Below are 16,443 nucleotides of genomic sequence, written 5' to 3' on the forward strand. Positions count from 1 at the left end.
GCACTATACTTTGATCTGCATGCACATGAAAGCATCTGCATTGTAAACTATGGAGGCTTTTTCTTCTATAATGAAGTAACTATTTTTCAGAATTTTCTATTCACAGACATGTTATTTTCCAGTTTCTAAACACACCAGTCATTTTTCAGAAGTTTGGAATATAGCTAAATATATTAATGACCGAACTTTGCAGCACATACAAAATATTTTGGTATACTGAAAACAATTTATTTTAAACAAGGGGTAGTTCTCGTAATCTATGCCATATTTGTTCAATACTGTAAGCCATTTACATGGTACAACTCAAAACAAATGTTGATTCTATTCAGCCCAAAATGAAACAAGGTATTTATTGAGATTAGAAACTAGAAAATCATGTTGTTCGTTTTTATTAAATTTTCTGTTTTACAATTTCAAATACTCATTTTAAATCCTTAAGATATCAGTGACTTCCGTTCTTCTCTTTCCACGGTTCATTTTACATATCTTAAATCCCTGCATATTTTACAAAAACTATACCAATCAGTATTCCATTATTGCATCCTTCAAGACTTATTTACACTGTTGAATTTATCTTAATGCTGCCAGCGTTTTCAGCTGTAAAGAATTATTTTACATATGTTCAATAAACGTTTAGAAAATCATTTTGACCTTAACCAGTGCTGAGCATCAATACATTCAGGTATAGTTACGTAAAGTGTTCAGACTCACTCTTGCCAAACTGCATCCAAATGAAACAAAAATCACTGGAAAATTTCTCTCATTAACTTTCACAGTTCGTAACATTTCTATCCTCCAGATTCTTCTTCATATGTAACTGATTTCTTTTTCAAGCTGTAAGTCATTGTTGTTGTCCCCAAACATAAATGCAACACTAAAACTTCAGACAAAAAAAAACCTCAAGCCAGAATGTTGAACCAGGGATATCACCTGTAGAAAACCACTAAATAGCAGTACATTAATGTACTGAAAATGACAACTCAACTCTGATAACACTGACTTAATCATCCACTTCTGAGGGTATATACACAATCCAACTCCAGCAAGGTACCCTCAATTCTGCATTCCAAATGAAGAGAAAAATATTGATACCTGTAACATTCAGAGATTTTCCATTTGTTTTGATGTTCAGCCTACTAAAGCAAGATTAATTCTGAACCTTTTTAGGCGCTTTAAAAAGCAGCTCAATTCTGCAAAAACCTCAAGGCTCCAAGCAAAACACTGTATTTACAATAAATTCCTTATGTCACAATACCAAATACATACATATCCTATTCCCCCCCTCCCCTCCCATGAGCAAGATCAACAGGAAATGTATTGAACTAGCACTACAGAGAACAGGGACCTAAGTGAAAGCATAAAAATGTTACTGGACCCCATGTGAAAAGAAATAGTTGCCAAGTTCAGAGCTACCAGGGGATGGGAAGGTGGAGAGAATTAAAGAGCTTCCAGGTATGCATCCTATTAAGAAAGGTAGCTTGGAGGATTAACCCTGTTATCCTCTGAAATATATTGCAGTGGAGAAGCCCGTATTCTTCATAGGCTGCAATGCTATGGAAGAAGAGAAAGTTAAAGAACTCCAGTTACCTCCTGAAGCCCTTGCTTGCTCAGAGATCATGGGTAATTAAATACGGCTCCTTGGATTTTATAATGCTAGTGCAATTAATGTAAGACTTTGTACAAGAACACTAGCACCATGATGCCTCATGTTTTTCAAGGTGAATCTGAATAGGGTTACTGCTTTTCCACCTCTCAGCAGCTCTATAAAGATTGATATACTATGACGATCAAGCACTGCTATTTCACACACCAGACCATGCCCTACCAGCCTAGGTCTCTCAACTTGCTAATGGAAAGTAACCATGTCCAACTAATACCGAATTGATACAAGAAGCAACCATGCAAGTTCTATACTCTAAGAACAAAGTACTGCAGCACCCAAACTTCAAAGATGCTTACAACTACCTCTGTACTGATCAGATCAGATACAGTACAGGCAGGTCTATCAAGATGCAAAAATGTTGTCTAGAACCAAATAAAGCTGATCAACCAGTAAAGATAATAACAAGTGGAAAGATATTTCAGATATAAGCAATTAGGCATGTTAGTGGCACAAGCAGTTTTGGATGTTAAAATTGAGCTGATATCCCTATGTAGGAACATATGCTAGTTTCCAAACTCTACGGTATTTACAATCAAATGTGTTAAGTTTTGCCATTGCCGTAAGAAATAAAGAGGGAGTGAAATTTAAGGGAGGATCTGATTCTATCAATACTGATGGCTAAAACTTTCTGCAAGTTCAAGCACAACAGCATGTTCTTCCCCAGAAACCTTAGAGGAAGAAAAATGTTGTGAGTAACTGTTGCTGGAAATCATGGAATTAGTGGATTAAAAGCAGGTAAGAGTTAACATGGGATGCAGGTGGCACTGTGGGTTAAACCACAGAGGCTACGACTTGCTGATCAGAAGGTCGGCGGTTCGAATCCGTTGCTCGGTCCCTGCTCATCCCAACCTAGCAGTTCGAAAGCACGTCAAAGCGCAAGTAGATAAATAGGTACCACTCTGGCGGGAAGGTAAACGGCATTTCCGTGCGCTGCTCTGGTTCGCCAGAAGCGGTTTAATCACATGACCCGGAAGCTGTATGCCGGCTCCCTCGACCAATAAAGCGAGATGAGCGCTGCAACCCCAGAGTCAGTCATGACTGGACCTAATGGTCAGGGGTCCCTTTACCTTTACGAGTTAACATACAAAGCTGAAAATTCACTAATATGACTGGCTGAAGTAAGTTGCAAAGCAACAATATTGTAGGGTCACAATTTGTACCCTATCTTAACCATAGGTTCCAAGAGTTTACTTATGACTGATGGAAGAGCAAACTCCAGGTGTGGTACTCAAATTAAATATGACAAGAAAGTTTTTCACTATGGCATATCAACCACAGCATCTTGTCCAGAGGCAAATGGGAAGCCCAACCTGCCAGTGCATGTACTTTGATCAAAGATCAAGATGATTCACTACTAAGTACTATACATAGAGGCACCCTAGGAGGAAAATAATCAAGAAATCCAGAGAGAAAGAGCAGTTTGCACTTAGATAAGCAAACCTTGTGGGTGGAAAGTTTTCAAGCATTAATAAGTATATCCACACTCCCCTCCACCAAACATGAAAGGTGGAGAAATAAGAAGTGAGAGGTGTATTGAAAATAATGGACTTGAAAGAGAAGTGCTTAACTGCAATGGTTACATAACATGACCAAAGAGGTGATGTAGGTGACGCCAATAAGGTCACATGGGCAGGGCCATTTGGTTTTATCCCATCCTCTCTTGCAAAGGTGTGGACACTAAAGCATCGCAGTTACATATGGTACTTAGTGCCTAGCCAAACTGAAAAGTGTCCAATCTTCATTTAGAAGGGATGCCTGCTGTCACAATTTTGAGTGTGTGTTAATGTCACAATAACCATACATTGCTCAGAAGTAAACCGACTAAATTTCATGGGGATGGCTCCCAGATAGGACCAGAGCCTAAACTGTTTAAAGGTGCCAAACTGCTAAAAAAGGTCACACCCTAAACTTTCAGCCCTACTGATAATATAATCCCCACCCCAATGTATTCACTTCTTTGCCTTTCTAGAACATGGAAGGATAATAAATGGACTAGGATGTAGGAGACCAGCGTTAAAATCACCACACAACTATGAAGCTCCCTGGGTGACCTTGGGCTACTCACTATCAGCCTATGTCTCAGTCATAAGGATAACACGTGGAGGAGGAGAATCATAAATTCCAACATAAATTCCTGATAGGACAGAAATAAAGTTGTTTTTATTCGAGGAGATATATCTTCAAAGAAGAAATTACAAACTCAATGCAACCAACTACTGTAGAGCCAGATGCCATTTCCCAAATCATAAGCATTTGAAAGTAACCTTGTATTTGCTATCAAGGGAGATTTAGCGGCCATGGAATTAGAAATAACAAAGAAGGAAGATTCTATAGCTTCAGATCTAGAAAAAAAATATCTCAATGCCAAGATATAAAAAGTAAAATATCTCAATGCCAAAAATTTAAAGCTAATCATCTTAAAAGTGGAAGGCTTGCATGACAACTTAGAGGACAGATGAAAAGTCTTTGAAGAAGTGGACCCTATAGCTTGCATGAACAACACAGAATGAGTGTCCGTCAGAAGAGAATGCGAGAGGGTGTTGAACACAAAGAAAGTGCGACCACATGATAGCCTAAAAGCATTTGTCCAATAAACGTTAAGCTTTCTGGGTGAGTTTCACCATTCTTACTTGTGTCAACAACAGGATTCTCTCCCAAGCAGATGCCATGTAAATGACTCTGAGAATTTACTACTGCATTTGCAGCATGTCTTAGGACTGATTTTGTAAGTTGCTTTGAGAGCCCTTCTGGCTAAATGGCAGGGTATAAACGATGAAAACAATTAATAAAAAATACATAATTTTTAAAGTAAGGTTTCAATTATTACAGAAGCAAGATGAAAGCCACTATGTTGATGAAAAGGTGAACTAAGAGATTCAAACACCACAACAGACTTACAGAGCTCCCAAAGAGAGGTCCCTTTCTGATGCTATTTCCTGTGTGGTCAGGAAGAAACTAAAGCGGAAATCACAGCCTCCAATCCCCATGAGGGAGTGAGTTTACTGCATGATTGGTAGGCAATGCTCCTAATTTCCGAAAACTTTTTAGGTTCCAATGGCAATCTGTACAGGTGTATTCCTACATATAGGACTGCACAAAGCCAATTAGTATTTGGATTAAAATATAGTATGACAGAACCTATAGGGTAACAATTTAAAAAGGTAGAATGTCAAAACATCCTTAAAATTATTGTAGTCAAATCTGTAATGTTTTTTTTATATATTTCTCTAGTGGAGACTGGGCTATTAGGGCTAATGGTCCTATCCTGGTCCTGCCTACCTGCTTACTTGCCTCCAATCAGAAAGGTGGCCCTGCCTGTCAGTTTCCTCCTGCTTACTCTCAGTGTTGCCCTTCTAGAACACAGCTGGGAGGAGGGTGGGGAAGAATTAGTTGGCTCTGCCCTTCATTGGCTCTGGCTCCACCTACTGTGGGGACTGCGAGGCTTCTGTCCTACCAGTCCCAATGGGCACCACAACTACTTTATTTCTCATGCTTCATGCTCAAATTCATATTCTGAAATAAGTAATCATATACCAATTATATTACACTCCATTTGACCATTTGAGCTGCTGTTGGAAGGAAGAAGAGGCTCGGCATCTGTGAACGGAAGACCTACCTTCTTTTGGCAGAACTTGTGTAGATGCTATAATAATAATAATAATTTTTTATTTATACTCCGCCCTCCCCAGCCAAGACCGGGCTCAGGGCGGCTAACAACCAATAATAAAAACAAGTTGATTAAAATACAATTTAAAAGATTAAGATATAATATTAAAACAATTAGGAAGCAATCTCATCAAAGGAGGAGAAAGGAAAAAGAAAAAGGGGAAGGGAATCAAACTGATTCTGAGCCAAAGGCCAGGTGGAACAACTCTGTCTTACAGGCCTTGCGGAAAGAGATCAGATCCCGCAGGGCCCTGGTCTCAAGAGACAGAGCGTTCCACCAGGCCAGAGCCAGTGTTGAGAAGGCCCTGGCTCTGGTTGAGGCTAATCTAACTTGCATAGGGCCCGGGACCTCTAGGGTGTTGCTATATATGGACCTTAAGGTCCTCCGTGGGGCATACCAGGAGAGGCGATCCCGTAGGTACGAGGGTCCTAGGCCGTGAAGGGCGTTAAAAGTCAAAACCAGCACCTTACATCTGACCCTGTACTCCACCAGGAGCCAATGCAGCTGGAAAAGCACTGGGTGAATATGTTCCCATGGCAGAGACCCTGTGAGGAGTCTCTCTGCAGTATTCTGCAACCGCTGGAGTTTCTGGGACAGCTTCAAGGGCAGCTCCGAGTAGAGCGAATTACAGTAGTCAAGCCTGGAGGTGACCGTTGCATGGATCACTGTGGCCAGGTCGGGGCGGGAGAGGTAAGGGACCAACTGCTTGATGCGGCGAAGGTGGAAAAATGTCGCCTTGGCTGTTGTTGTAACCTGCGCCTCCATGGAAAGGGAGACGTCAAGGATTACACCCAAACTCTTAACGGAAGGCAGTGGCACTAATTGGGACCCCGCAAGAGAAGGGAGTTGGTCCCTCATCCCCATACTATCCCGACCCAGCCAGAGGACCTCTGTCTTCGAAGGATTTAGTTTCAATCTGCTCCCACGAAACCATCCAGCCACAGCTTCCAAACATCTGGTCAGTGTGTCAGGGATCGAGTCAGTATGGCCATCCATCAGCAGACAGAGCTGAGTGTCATCAGCATATTGGTGACAACCCAGCCCAAAGCTCCGGATAATCTGGGCAAGGGGGCGCATAAAGATGTTAAAAAGCATCGGGGAGAGGATTGCGCCCTGCCGCACTCCACACACCAAGGGGTGGTGCAACAACTCCCTCCCCAGTGCCACCCTCTGTCCCCGACCAGAGATAAAAGAGCACAGCCATTTATGGACTATGCCTGTATCCCCAAATCGGCGAGGCGGTGGTCCAAAAGATCATGATCGACCATGTCAAAGGCTGCTGACAAATCTAAAAGAATCAGCAGTCCTGACCCACCTCGATCCAGTTGTCTGCGGAGATCATCTGTTAGGGCGACCAGAGCCGTCTTGGTCCCAAAACCAGGACGGAATCCGGACTGAAATGGATCTAAAGCCGATGTTTCGTCCAGAAACCAACTGAGCTGTTCAGCAACTGCTCTCTCAATTACCTTACCCAGATATGGGAGATTTGAAACTGGGCGATAATTGGATAGATCTAAAGGATCTAGTGAAGTTTTCTTTAAGAGCGGACACACCATTGCTTCCTTCAGCTCCCCTGGGAATATCCCTGTGTCAAGGGACAAATTGATAATTTCAACTAGGGGGGTCCCCGCGATATCTGGGCACGTTCTAATCAGCCAAGACGGGCACGGATCGAGGAGGCAGGCGGTGGGCCTACCAACTTGGAGGAGTCTATCCACATCAGCAGGGAGTATCCAATCGAAATGTTCTAACACTGGACCCGAAGACAGTCGAGGGGCCTCCAGTTCTGTCACTGTATCTAAATTGGCAGGGAGGTCACGGCGGAGCAACAGGACTTTCTCCGCAAAAATGCTCGCAAATGCCTCACAGCTGTGGGTCGAATTTGTGCTTAAATTTGGTTGTCCTCCTAAGGACGTTATTGACCTAATTATTCTAAAAAGTTGTGCCGGGCAAGAGCTAGCGGATGCAATGGAAGCTGCGAAGTGAGATTTCTTAGCAGCTTTCATAGCCATCTCATAGGCTTTCATAACTGTCCTATAAGATGTTCTTGAAGCTCCCTCACGAGTCCATCGCCATACTCGCTCTAGCCGTCTGAGATCCCGCTTCATTTTCCGGAGCTCCTCGGTAAACCAAGGGGCCTGGTTTTGACGGGGTCGCAGAGGGCGCTTAGGCGCAATCTCATCAATAGCCACCAAGAGCTGGTTATTCCAGTCCTCAACAAGGTCATCTAATGAGTCGCCAGGAGGAGCAGGGTCCCTCAAGGCCAGGCGGAATTTATCAGGATCCATCAGTCTTTGCGGGTGAGCCCAAATAGGCTCACCACCCAAGCAGGGGAGGAGCTGGAAGTCAATCTTGGCTTTCAGAGCATAGTGATCAGACTATGGCACTTCCACAGGGGGGAGCATGATCACATCTATGCCAGCACCAAAGATCAAATCCAGTGTGTGGCCTGCTTGATGGGTTGGGCCCATAACAAACTGGGAGAGCCCCAGTGTTGCCATGGAAGTCACTAGGTCCAGAGCCTGTGAGGGGGGGGGGGCATTGGCATGGACGTTGAAGTCTCCCAAAACCAAAAGGTTTGGAAATTCCAAAGCCCAGCCTGCCGCCACCTCCAGCAGGTCTGACAGGGTGGCAGCCGGTGCGCTAGGTGGTCGGTACACCAGCCAGACAGCTAAGTTCTCCTTGGTGCCCCAAACGAGACCAACACATTCAATGCCAGAGATCGCCAGTGGTGCCAGAGCTCTGAAAAAGCAATCCTCCCGGATTAATAATGCTACTCCTCCCTCCCCGACCCACAGTCCGCAATTGATGGAGGACAGAGAAACCTGGAGGTGTTATCTCATGTAGGGAGATTACTTCGCCTTCCTGTACCCAGGTCTCTGTCACGCAAACCAGGTCAATCCCCTGTGAGACAAAAAAGTCACGCATGGTGGCGGTTTTATTGCCTATGGACCTGGCATTGCACAACACCAATGACGGAGGCTGGTAATCCCTGCTCCCCCTACCCTTGTCCTTTGGGAAGGGGGGGGGGCGTAGATTGGAAGGGGTTTGAGCATCACTGCATCTCAAAATATAGTGATATTTAGCCCCACCGCCATTCTTCCCTAGCCCTTCAATAGTGGGAGTCCCAGACCCCATACTAGCCTCCCCAATAGAGGGGTAAGATCTCCTCAGTAACAAGTCATCTCATCTCTGGGCCAGGACTCTTGGGTCAGAATGGTATGGGGAAGAGGTGAAAGTTTGATAGGGTAATTATCCCTAGAAGATAAAACCCAACCAACCGCACCCTGAGCAAAGAAGGTGTTCAGTTCCTCTGCCAATGAGACATCAGTCTTAACCATGTTCCCTTGTATTGCCCTTGTAGTTGGTTAGGTTCTGCAGTCATTGCCACACTTGTTTCATGATGTTATCAGCTAAGTAATTTTCCACCTTAAGCTTATACTGTTATTTTTCTGCCTTAATGCCTTTTTTGAGATTTATTCTCACCTCTCTGTATATGTCTATATTCCCTGTCTTAAAGGCAGAATCCCGGATTTTCAGGAGTCCTCTTACTTCAGCAGTCATCCATGGTTTACAGTTCCCATAGAGTCTAATGCATCTCTGCGATGTTAGATGCACACTTTAATATAGGAGAGTATAGCATCTGTGTATCTATGCAGATCTTGATGTTCAAACACACGCCAATCAGTGCTCTCAAAACAATCCTGGAGCTGACTAAGAGCACCCTCTGGCCAAATTCTAACTGTTTTTATAACTGACTGAATTCTTCTCCTGAGAGGGATGTACTTCGGACATAGAAAAACTGAAGAATGGTCGGATGAGCCTATGTGGGGGAAGGGCATCGCCCTGTATGCCTGTTTCAAATTGGAATACGCGAGATCTAGAATATTCTGTCCTCTAGTGGGAAATTTCACAAACTGTTCAAACTTAGGAAAAACCGTCTTTAGGCAGGCTTGATTGAAGTCCCCTGCCACAACAACGGCGCCCTTTGGGTGGATATGCTGCTGCTCAGAGATGACGTCATATAGCTTAGAAAGTGCCGCACTGACATTAGCATCGGATGGAATATAAACAGCTATAATAATTATGACAGTTACTTCTCTAGGCAAATAAAATGGCCGACATGTAACTGCCATCAATTCTAGATCTGGGGAGCAATACTTGTAAGCTACTTTGCTGTTAACACACCAACCATTGTGTATGTAAATACAGACTCCTCCGCCCCTAGCTTTACCAGAATCACTATTTCTATCAGAGCGATAAATTATTTGATTTATCAGCTCAACTGCCGCATCCGGTACTGCTGAATGTAGCCAAGTTTCTGTAATAATTACCACACAGCTCTCACAAAGAAGCTTGTTTGCTGCCATCAGCAGCTGTAGTTTGTCAATTTTGTGGACGAGAGATCTGTTGTTGGTCAGGAAGACGCTTGGCAGTGCTGGCCTCGTGGGTCTTTTTCAAAGCCGGGTTAACAGACCAACTCTGCAACCACGTTTTTGCTTTCGCTCTTTTCTCTTTCGCTTCTTTCGGCACTTCCCCCTCCCGTCAACAATCCATAGAGATCCTGGAGGTCTTACTATGCAGTTTGGTATACAGTGGGACCTTTGAAACTCTCTAGTTATCTCTATTTTTCTTGTGAGCCCGATGTTTACCAGTTTTGTGCGTGAGTAGGTGAGGTATTGGGGGCTCAGAGCCGCAGCGTATGAACGCGCCGCCATCTTGGAACGGAATTCCTGCCCATGACTGCCTATGACTAGCCATACCTAATTACAGGTAGGTAGCCATGTTGGTCTGCCATAGTCGGGGGGAAATAAAAGATAAAAATAAATTAATTCCTTCCAGTAGCACCTTAGAGACCAACTATCTGGAGGTATCTGGAGGTATCTGAAGAAGTATCTGAAGAAGTGTGCATGCACATGAAAGCTCATACCAATAACAAACTTAGTTGGTCTCTAAAGTGCTACTGGAAGGAATTTTTTTATTTTGCCCATACCTAAGACTGAGTTTCCTCTCCCCCAGTCTCTCCCTGTAGCATTTCTAACAAACAGTTGGCAAAGGTTAGTGAAAGGCAATTTGAAGTTAGCTGAATGCAACTGAGAACACTCTATCTCTTTTAAAATACTGTGCAAGCATACAGTGGGGATTTGAAATAATGGCATTACAAACTGTTACAAATAGGAATGCAACATTTAGCCAAATAAGATATTTTGATTGAGTGTTCTGTGTAAAAATTGGGTAGCAGTTATTTTGAAAATTTAAGCATTTGGAATGTAAGTACCTATAAAAGTATGGGTGTCAGTTGCCTTCTACAAAGAGGCATGTATTCCTCCTCTCTCTTGTGGGAAGAAATTACCCTTCTGAGATAGTGCATACTAAGACACAAGCACACACATATGACACAAGTACACTTAATTTAAAATCAATGGAAAGTTTGCTTTCTTCTTCAGATCTAGATTTTATCAATTAGAACTCGTAGAATAAATCAACTAAGATGCATTTAGGTAAATGACAACCCTAGATATAATTAACCAATGAGGCAGGGCAGACATGGTGCTGTGTCTTGCTTTCCAATTGGACCCAGCCTGTCCTCAACAGCTGCATCAGCAAAATTATACTGTTTGGAGCTTCATTTTCTGCTTCTTCAAGCAAGTGAAAACACCCAACTGGTGGTGCCCTAGTGCTAACTCAATAATGTATATTTTCCCTTTTTGATCATCATTAGAGAGGAATGTGGAACTTTTAGGTGCAGGAAACCTGTGTCCCTCCAAGATGTTGTCTGACTACAACTCCCATCATCCTTCACCAACAGCTAGGGCCAATGAGAGTTGGGAGTCAAACAACATCAGGAGACCAACAAGTACTCCATCTCCAGTTTAGAAAATGGGAACTTTTAAGCTTTGGAGACCTAGAATACAAACAAGCTAAAGCAGAGTTGGAGGACTTTTTACTTCCCAATTATTCTTCTAATTACACAGGTGCCTATGTTGTGGATCTTAAGGAATAAGTATCTGTGCTTTTGGGTAAATCGCTAAGTGCCTAGGACACAGCAGGATACAAGTCTAAGTCAGTTAGTTTTTTGCATTCTTCATACTATGCACTATTGCGGTGGAGGTAGAAGCTAAAACATTTATTTTTTTATTGGCAAAGATTGCTGACTACATTTGTGGAAGAAAAAAATCTTTAAAAATGGTACCATTTTTAGAATTACTGTACATTCATGGCATAAACATAAGCATGTCAAAAAAGCAAACAAACAAAAAAAACACCCACCAGTTTCAAGATATCCCACACAACTGATTTACAAATAAAGGCATAATGAATATGTAGTAAAATCAAGTTTCTTACCTTTTTATCTCTGGTCCTTACTTCCCCATAGAAATCTAGGGCTTCTTGTGCCTTCTGAAATCTTCCTCGATGTAACAAATATGCACAAATCATTACACCAGTTCGTCCCTTTCCAGCTTTACAGTGGATTGCTGCAACATGACTGCCATCTTCACTAAGCCATTGGTCAAGATCTTCACAAAAAGGTTTGATAAGCTCCAGCTGCGGCGGATTATGGTCTTCAAAAGGATACTGTGCAACTATAAAACAGAGTGTACTGATTAGTCAAGAGTCAGATTACTGTTAAATCTAACATATCAATAGTAGATGTTTTAATCATTATAGGATTTACAGTATACAAATTACATAAGCAGTCATCTATTACAGGCTTGTGCAATTTGTCACATACCATGGCAAATGCAGCCCATCAGGCATTTATTATGACCTGCCAAGTGTTTGGAAATCCCAGTAAGGCAGCAAAAAATTAAGTCACACGTGGGCTAATATATGCTGTTCATGGCCTACACAGAGTTTGGTGTGTCATAATTTAGTCGTGGAATGAAGCAGAGCAAACTAAAAATCAGTAATTTATATTATCAAAAATTTATAAAGAGACTGCAGTATGTAGAGCAGCCTGTTATAGCCATACTGTTATATCCAAAAAGTCTTCACTACCGTTTAACACAGGGTGGGGTGGGGCTCCTTTTTGGCTGGGTATGCCAGATTTTTATCTTCCTCCATTCCGCGGATCAACTTGACAGGTGGGCAGGACCCACAAGTAATCGTTCGATGTCGTAATGACATCAGGTGACTGACACCTGAGAAAACACAGTGCTTTATGCAAATGACAGACATTGTACTTAGTATCCATACATAGGAATGCCAGTCCTTGCCAAGTACAAGTCTCTTCCAAATAAATTTTGAATGATATAGAACAGGAAAAAATGATTCACTGAAAAGATAAATTCCTTTCCTAATCATTATTTACTGTCTGGGGCCAACACAGAAATTACTGGATATCAAACTAATAGGAAATCTGTGGCTTGCTATATTAGCAACATTCCTCTCTAATCACTTGCAATCCATTTTGCTTCTTGGTTTAGGAGAAATAATATGAAAGAACAGGCATACCTCTGCAGTTAAATTTGGCGGTGTCATAATGTCTTTCAGCACATCTGAAATAAAAGTTGCAATACATTAACTACAAGTTCAACAAAACTACTTACCAGGGAGAAAATTTATCATTTTCAAATACATTTTTAACTAATACTATATCCATATTAGAAACAACACTTCCATTAAGCTTAATATATATGTTTAGCCAGAAGTTTCAGATGTTCTTCAAGCCATATAAATAAATATGTGGTGCATGTAAGTCCACAGATATGGAAGGGAGGGTGAGTCTGTAACAGTGAGGCATCAGACCTGGATCGGAGAGAACCAAATCCACATTTCCATGCTCTCATGAAGCTCAATGGGTGACCTTCACGCTCTGTCAGACCACCAACTCCTGGCCTAATAAGCCTACTTCAAAAAGTTGTTATGAAGACAGATTTAGATAGAGGTTCCCTTTCTATTATATTGCCATATGACATTTTAGAAGACTCCTTTATTTAGTGAAATGTTCCTTTTTTTCTTTCCTACAGTTTTGGGGATCAATTCTATCCCTACTGGAATGACTGAGAAAACTGAAAACCATACACAGATGTTCCTGTGGGTCTATGTGACCCTGCAGACTGCTATGTATTAGCTACTCATTATGTCTACAGATACTTAGCACAAAACTAGTTCTTTAAATTTCTTGTAAAAGAGGAGCATAGAGGGTAAAAACAATACTTTCTAGACAACTTTTTCAATTTCCTTAAGATCACTTCAAATGGTACTGTGAATTTAATAGTACCCCATAGGTTTACAAAACCCAATGTATATATTTGGTCCCCAAAAACTAAATGCTGTATTCCGTCCTCAAACCGCAATCAACAGGCTGCTGGTAAACTGCTTTATAATGGTAACATTCTCAACTGGCCATTTCTGAATTTTAGATTGAAATCTGCCCTGGTGAAAGGCACATTTTTGAGAGTGCTGGGAGCACCAATTATGGCAGTCATGGAAGGAGCATCGCATAACCCATTAGAGAGACAACACCACCCCTGACATGCTCATCACGGGAAGTCAGCTATATGCTGCTGGTCCTGATTCCTGATTCTAGAGACCACATACACAGAGAAAGAGAGAGATGCTGTTGCTGTTTAGTAACAGGGAGCATTTCTCACTACCGGGGGGGGGGGGTGAGGTAGCCACACTAATTACTTTAAAGATACCTGCACATTTTGCTCCACAATTTTTCCTCTAGGAGGGCTAGACTTTAAAAAAAAAATGAAAGCTCTGAGTCTGGGACACCTACTGGGTTGCTGATCCCTGTGCTAGATCAATACCACAGCTGTCATGAAGCCAGTTACTGAAAAGTGTGCAATTTCTTCTAAAGCTAATATGGTTGGAGTTGTAAAAAATGCTTCCATTGCAAGTTGTATATATTACATTTAAGGAAGCCTATGAAATGCAACATTTTGAATCTACCATGGAGTTTTTAAAAAGATATTTAAAAGTTCAACATGTACAGTATCCAAGTGACAGTCCTAAGTACCACATAGGTAAAACATTTAAAGCCAGTAGAAATAGGTGAAGTTAAAACAAAAAGAAGCTCAGCAAATCAAAATACCAAGCAGATTATTCCACCAAATTGAATTACTATTAATGAGTAACATTCTGGAGAAGTAACAGATATTACAGACTTGAACAATAACATGAACCTGTAACACAAAAAAGGAAGAAAGCTTTGCCACTGATATTCTTAGTTAAAACCAATCATTTTGCAGAATTTGGATGTCACTGTGATTAGTTCTAGAGGGAAAGCTTTCAATTTTCTCTGTACATGCACAAACTAGGAAGACAGACAGGAACAGTACAAGTCTGAGGCTTGTGTAGGCTTATTCCTGTAACATAGGGTGGAAAACCTTTTTGGCCCAATGGGCCAGCTCTTTAGCTAACCCCAAACTGCCAGCTAACTTTGACGGAGGGGCATGACAATCAACCTGTCAATCTGATCTCATTATGACAAAAGATGGGTGACAGGTAGGTTGTCATGCCTACATAATGTAGCTGGATAGTACTTCTCAAGTGCCCGACAGCCAGCTGTTTGTCAGGCACCTGAGAAATGCAGCATAAGCAGCTTTGCTGCTCCTGTAGCACCGAGTGGTTTGCATTGAATCTGCTGCTAAAACTGAGCTTTCCCCCTCTATTTTACCAGCTGTTTCAATGGAAACCACTTGACACTATTAGAACAAGACTGAGACATGTTGGTCTGATATTACATCTGGGTTGAAAAAGTTTTATTGGGTCCTACTGAGTTCCCAGGCACAATTCAAATCATTTTGACCTTAGGTACTTCAGGGATCACTTTCTCCCATATGAATGTAAATTTATGTTGTTGTTTTTAATGGGCAACTGATGGCAGCTGCTCTTTTTATCAGTTTTCTTTGCTCTAGCTGTTACATCAAGAAATGTTACATCATTTCTTTTACAGTAGTGCCTCGCAAGACGAAATTAATCCGTTCCGCGAGTCTCTTCGTCTAGCGGTTTTTTGTCTTGCGAAGCAACCCTATTAGCGGCTTAGCGGATTAGTGCTATTAGCGGTTTAGCGGCTATTAAAGGCTTAGCAGCTTAGCGGCTAAAAGGCTATTAGCGGCTTAGAAAAAGGGGGGGAAAGCGAAAAAAATCGCAAGACTCACAAGACTTTTTCGTTTTGCGAAGCAAGCCCATAGGGAAATTCGTCTTGCGAAGCGCATCGAAAAACAGAAAACCCTTTTGTCTAGCGGGTTTTTCGTCTTGCGAGGCATTCGTCTTGCGGGGCACCACTGTATTAAAAATCCTAAACATTGTAACAGCTTGAAAAACATTATAACTTTTTAAAAATGGTAAACTGTTCTGGATTTTAAAAAATCAACTGTTCAGTTGATTAAAAATCAAATTTGGAACATAAGTATCATGTGTGGATGTAGTCATTCTTATACAATGTTTATATATATATATATATATATATATATATATATATATTTTTTCAATTGATAAAAATGTTACTCATACATCTGTTTCTTTCTAGTTTACTATAAGCCCTAGGATCCTTGACATGAAATTTAACTATATAGCAAAATCTGAAAGAATTCAATATATAAAATGTAGCCTGAGAATAGCAAACTAAGGCTTTCCACAAAAAGTTTAATGAAACACATAACAATTTTGCTTCAATGTGACGATGTCATCAAATCAACAAAAGCTGCCTGAATAATTTCACTTTATCATAAGGTTACAAGCTGCAAGGTAGACATTCTACCATGTTATTTAAAACAGCCCAAGTAACATTAAACTGCACCATACCACCACCCTTACAAAATAAGTTCACAATGCTTACATTCAGCATTTTTTAATGTTTAAATCTGTTGAATATCTTTGAGATCTACCTCTCAAATAAAAAGGAACTTAACTTCCTCTGTTAGAAATATTTGGGTCAGTATATGTAAGAAGTATACTTACAGATTGTATATCTTGTAATGGTTTTTATGTTTTGAATCCAAAAACCTTAAAGAAAAACACACACAAGTCACACAAACATATATTTGACATCATTATTTTACATAGTTGCTCGATAAGACATATCTATCTCAACCTAAATGTTGATATCAATTTTGATGTGTATGTAGTACCTACTATTGCTGCTGTCCTTAATTTGCAC

General features: G+C 41.3%; 1 protein-coding gene across 1 annotated transcript in view; it reads right to left on the minus strand.

The window, feature by feature from the left end:
• The window catches only part of PTEN (phosphatase and tensin homolog), a 53,424-nt gene that overhangs the window by 13,376 nt on the left and 23,605 nt on the right, over positions 1 to 16,443 (minus strand). The window contains exons 3-5 of the mRNA XM_081004569.1: positions 16,245 to 16,289; positions 12,786 to 12,829; positions 11,676 to 11,914 (exon numbers count right to left, since the gene is read on the minus strand). Coding sequence (XP_080860695.1) covers positions 11,676 to 11,914; positions 12,786 to 12,829; positions 16,245 to 16,289 — 328 coding nt within the window. The remainder of the gene's footprint in view (positions 1 to 11,675; positions 11,915 to 12,785; positions 12,830 to 16,244; positions 16,290 to 16,443) is intronic.

This window comes from Podarcis pityusensis, assembly GCF_964106645.2.
Source record: "Podarcis pityusensis genome assembly, chromosome: 5".
Taxonomy (NCBI): domain Eukaryota; kingdom Metazoa; phylum Chordata; class Lepidosauria; order Squamata; family Lacertidae; genus Podarcis; species Podarcis pityusensis.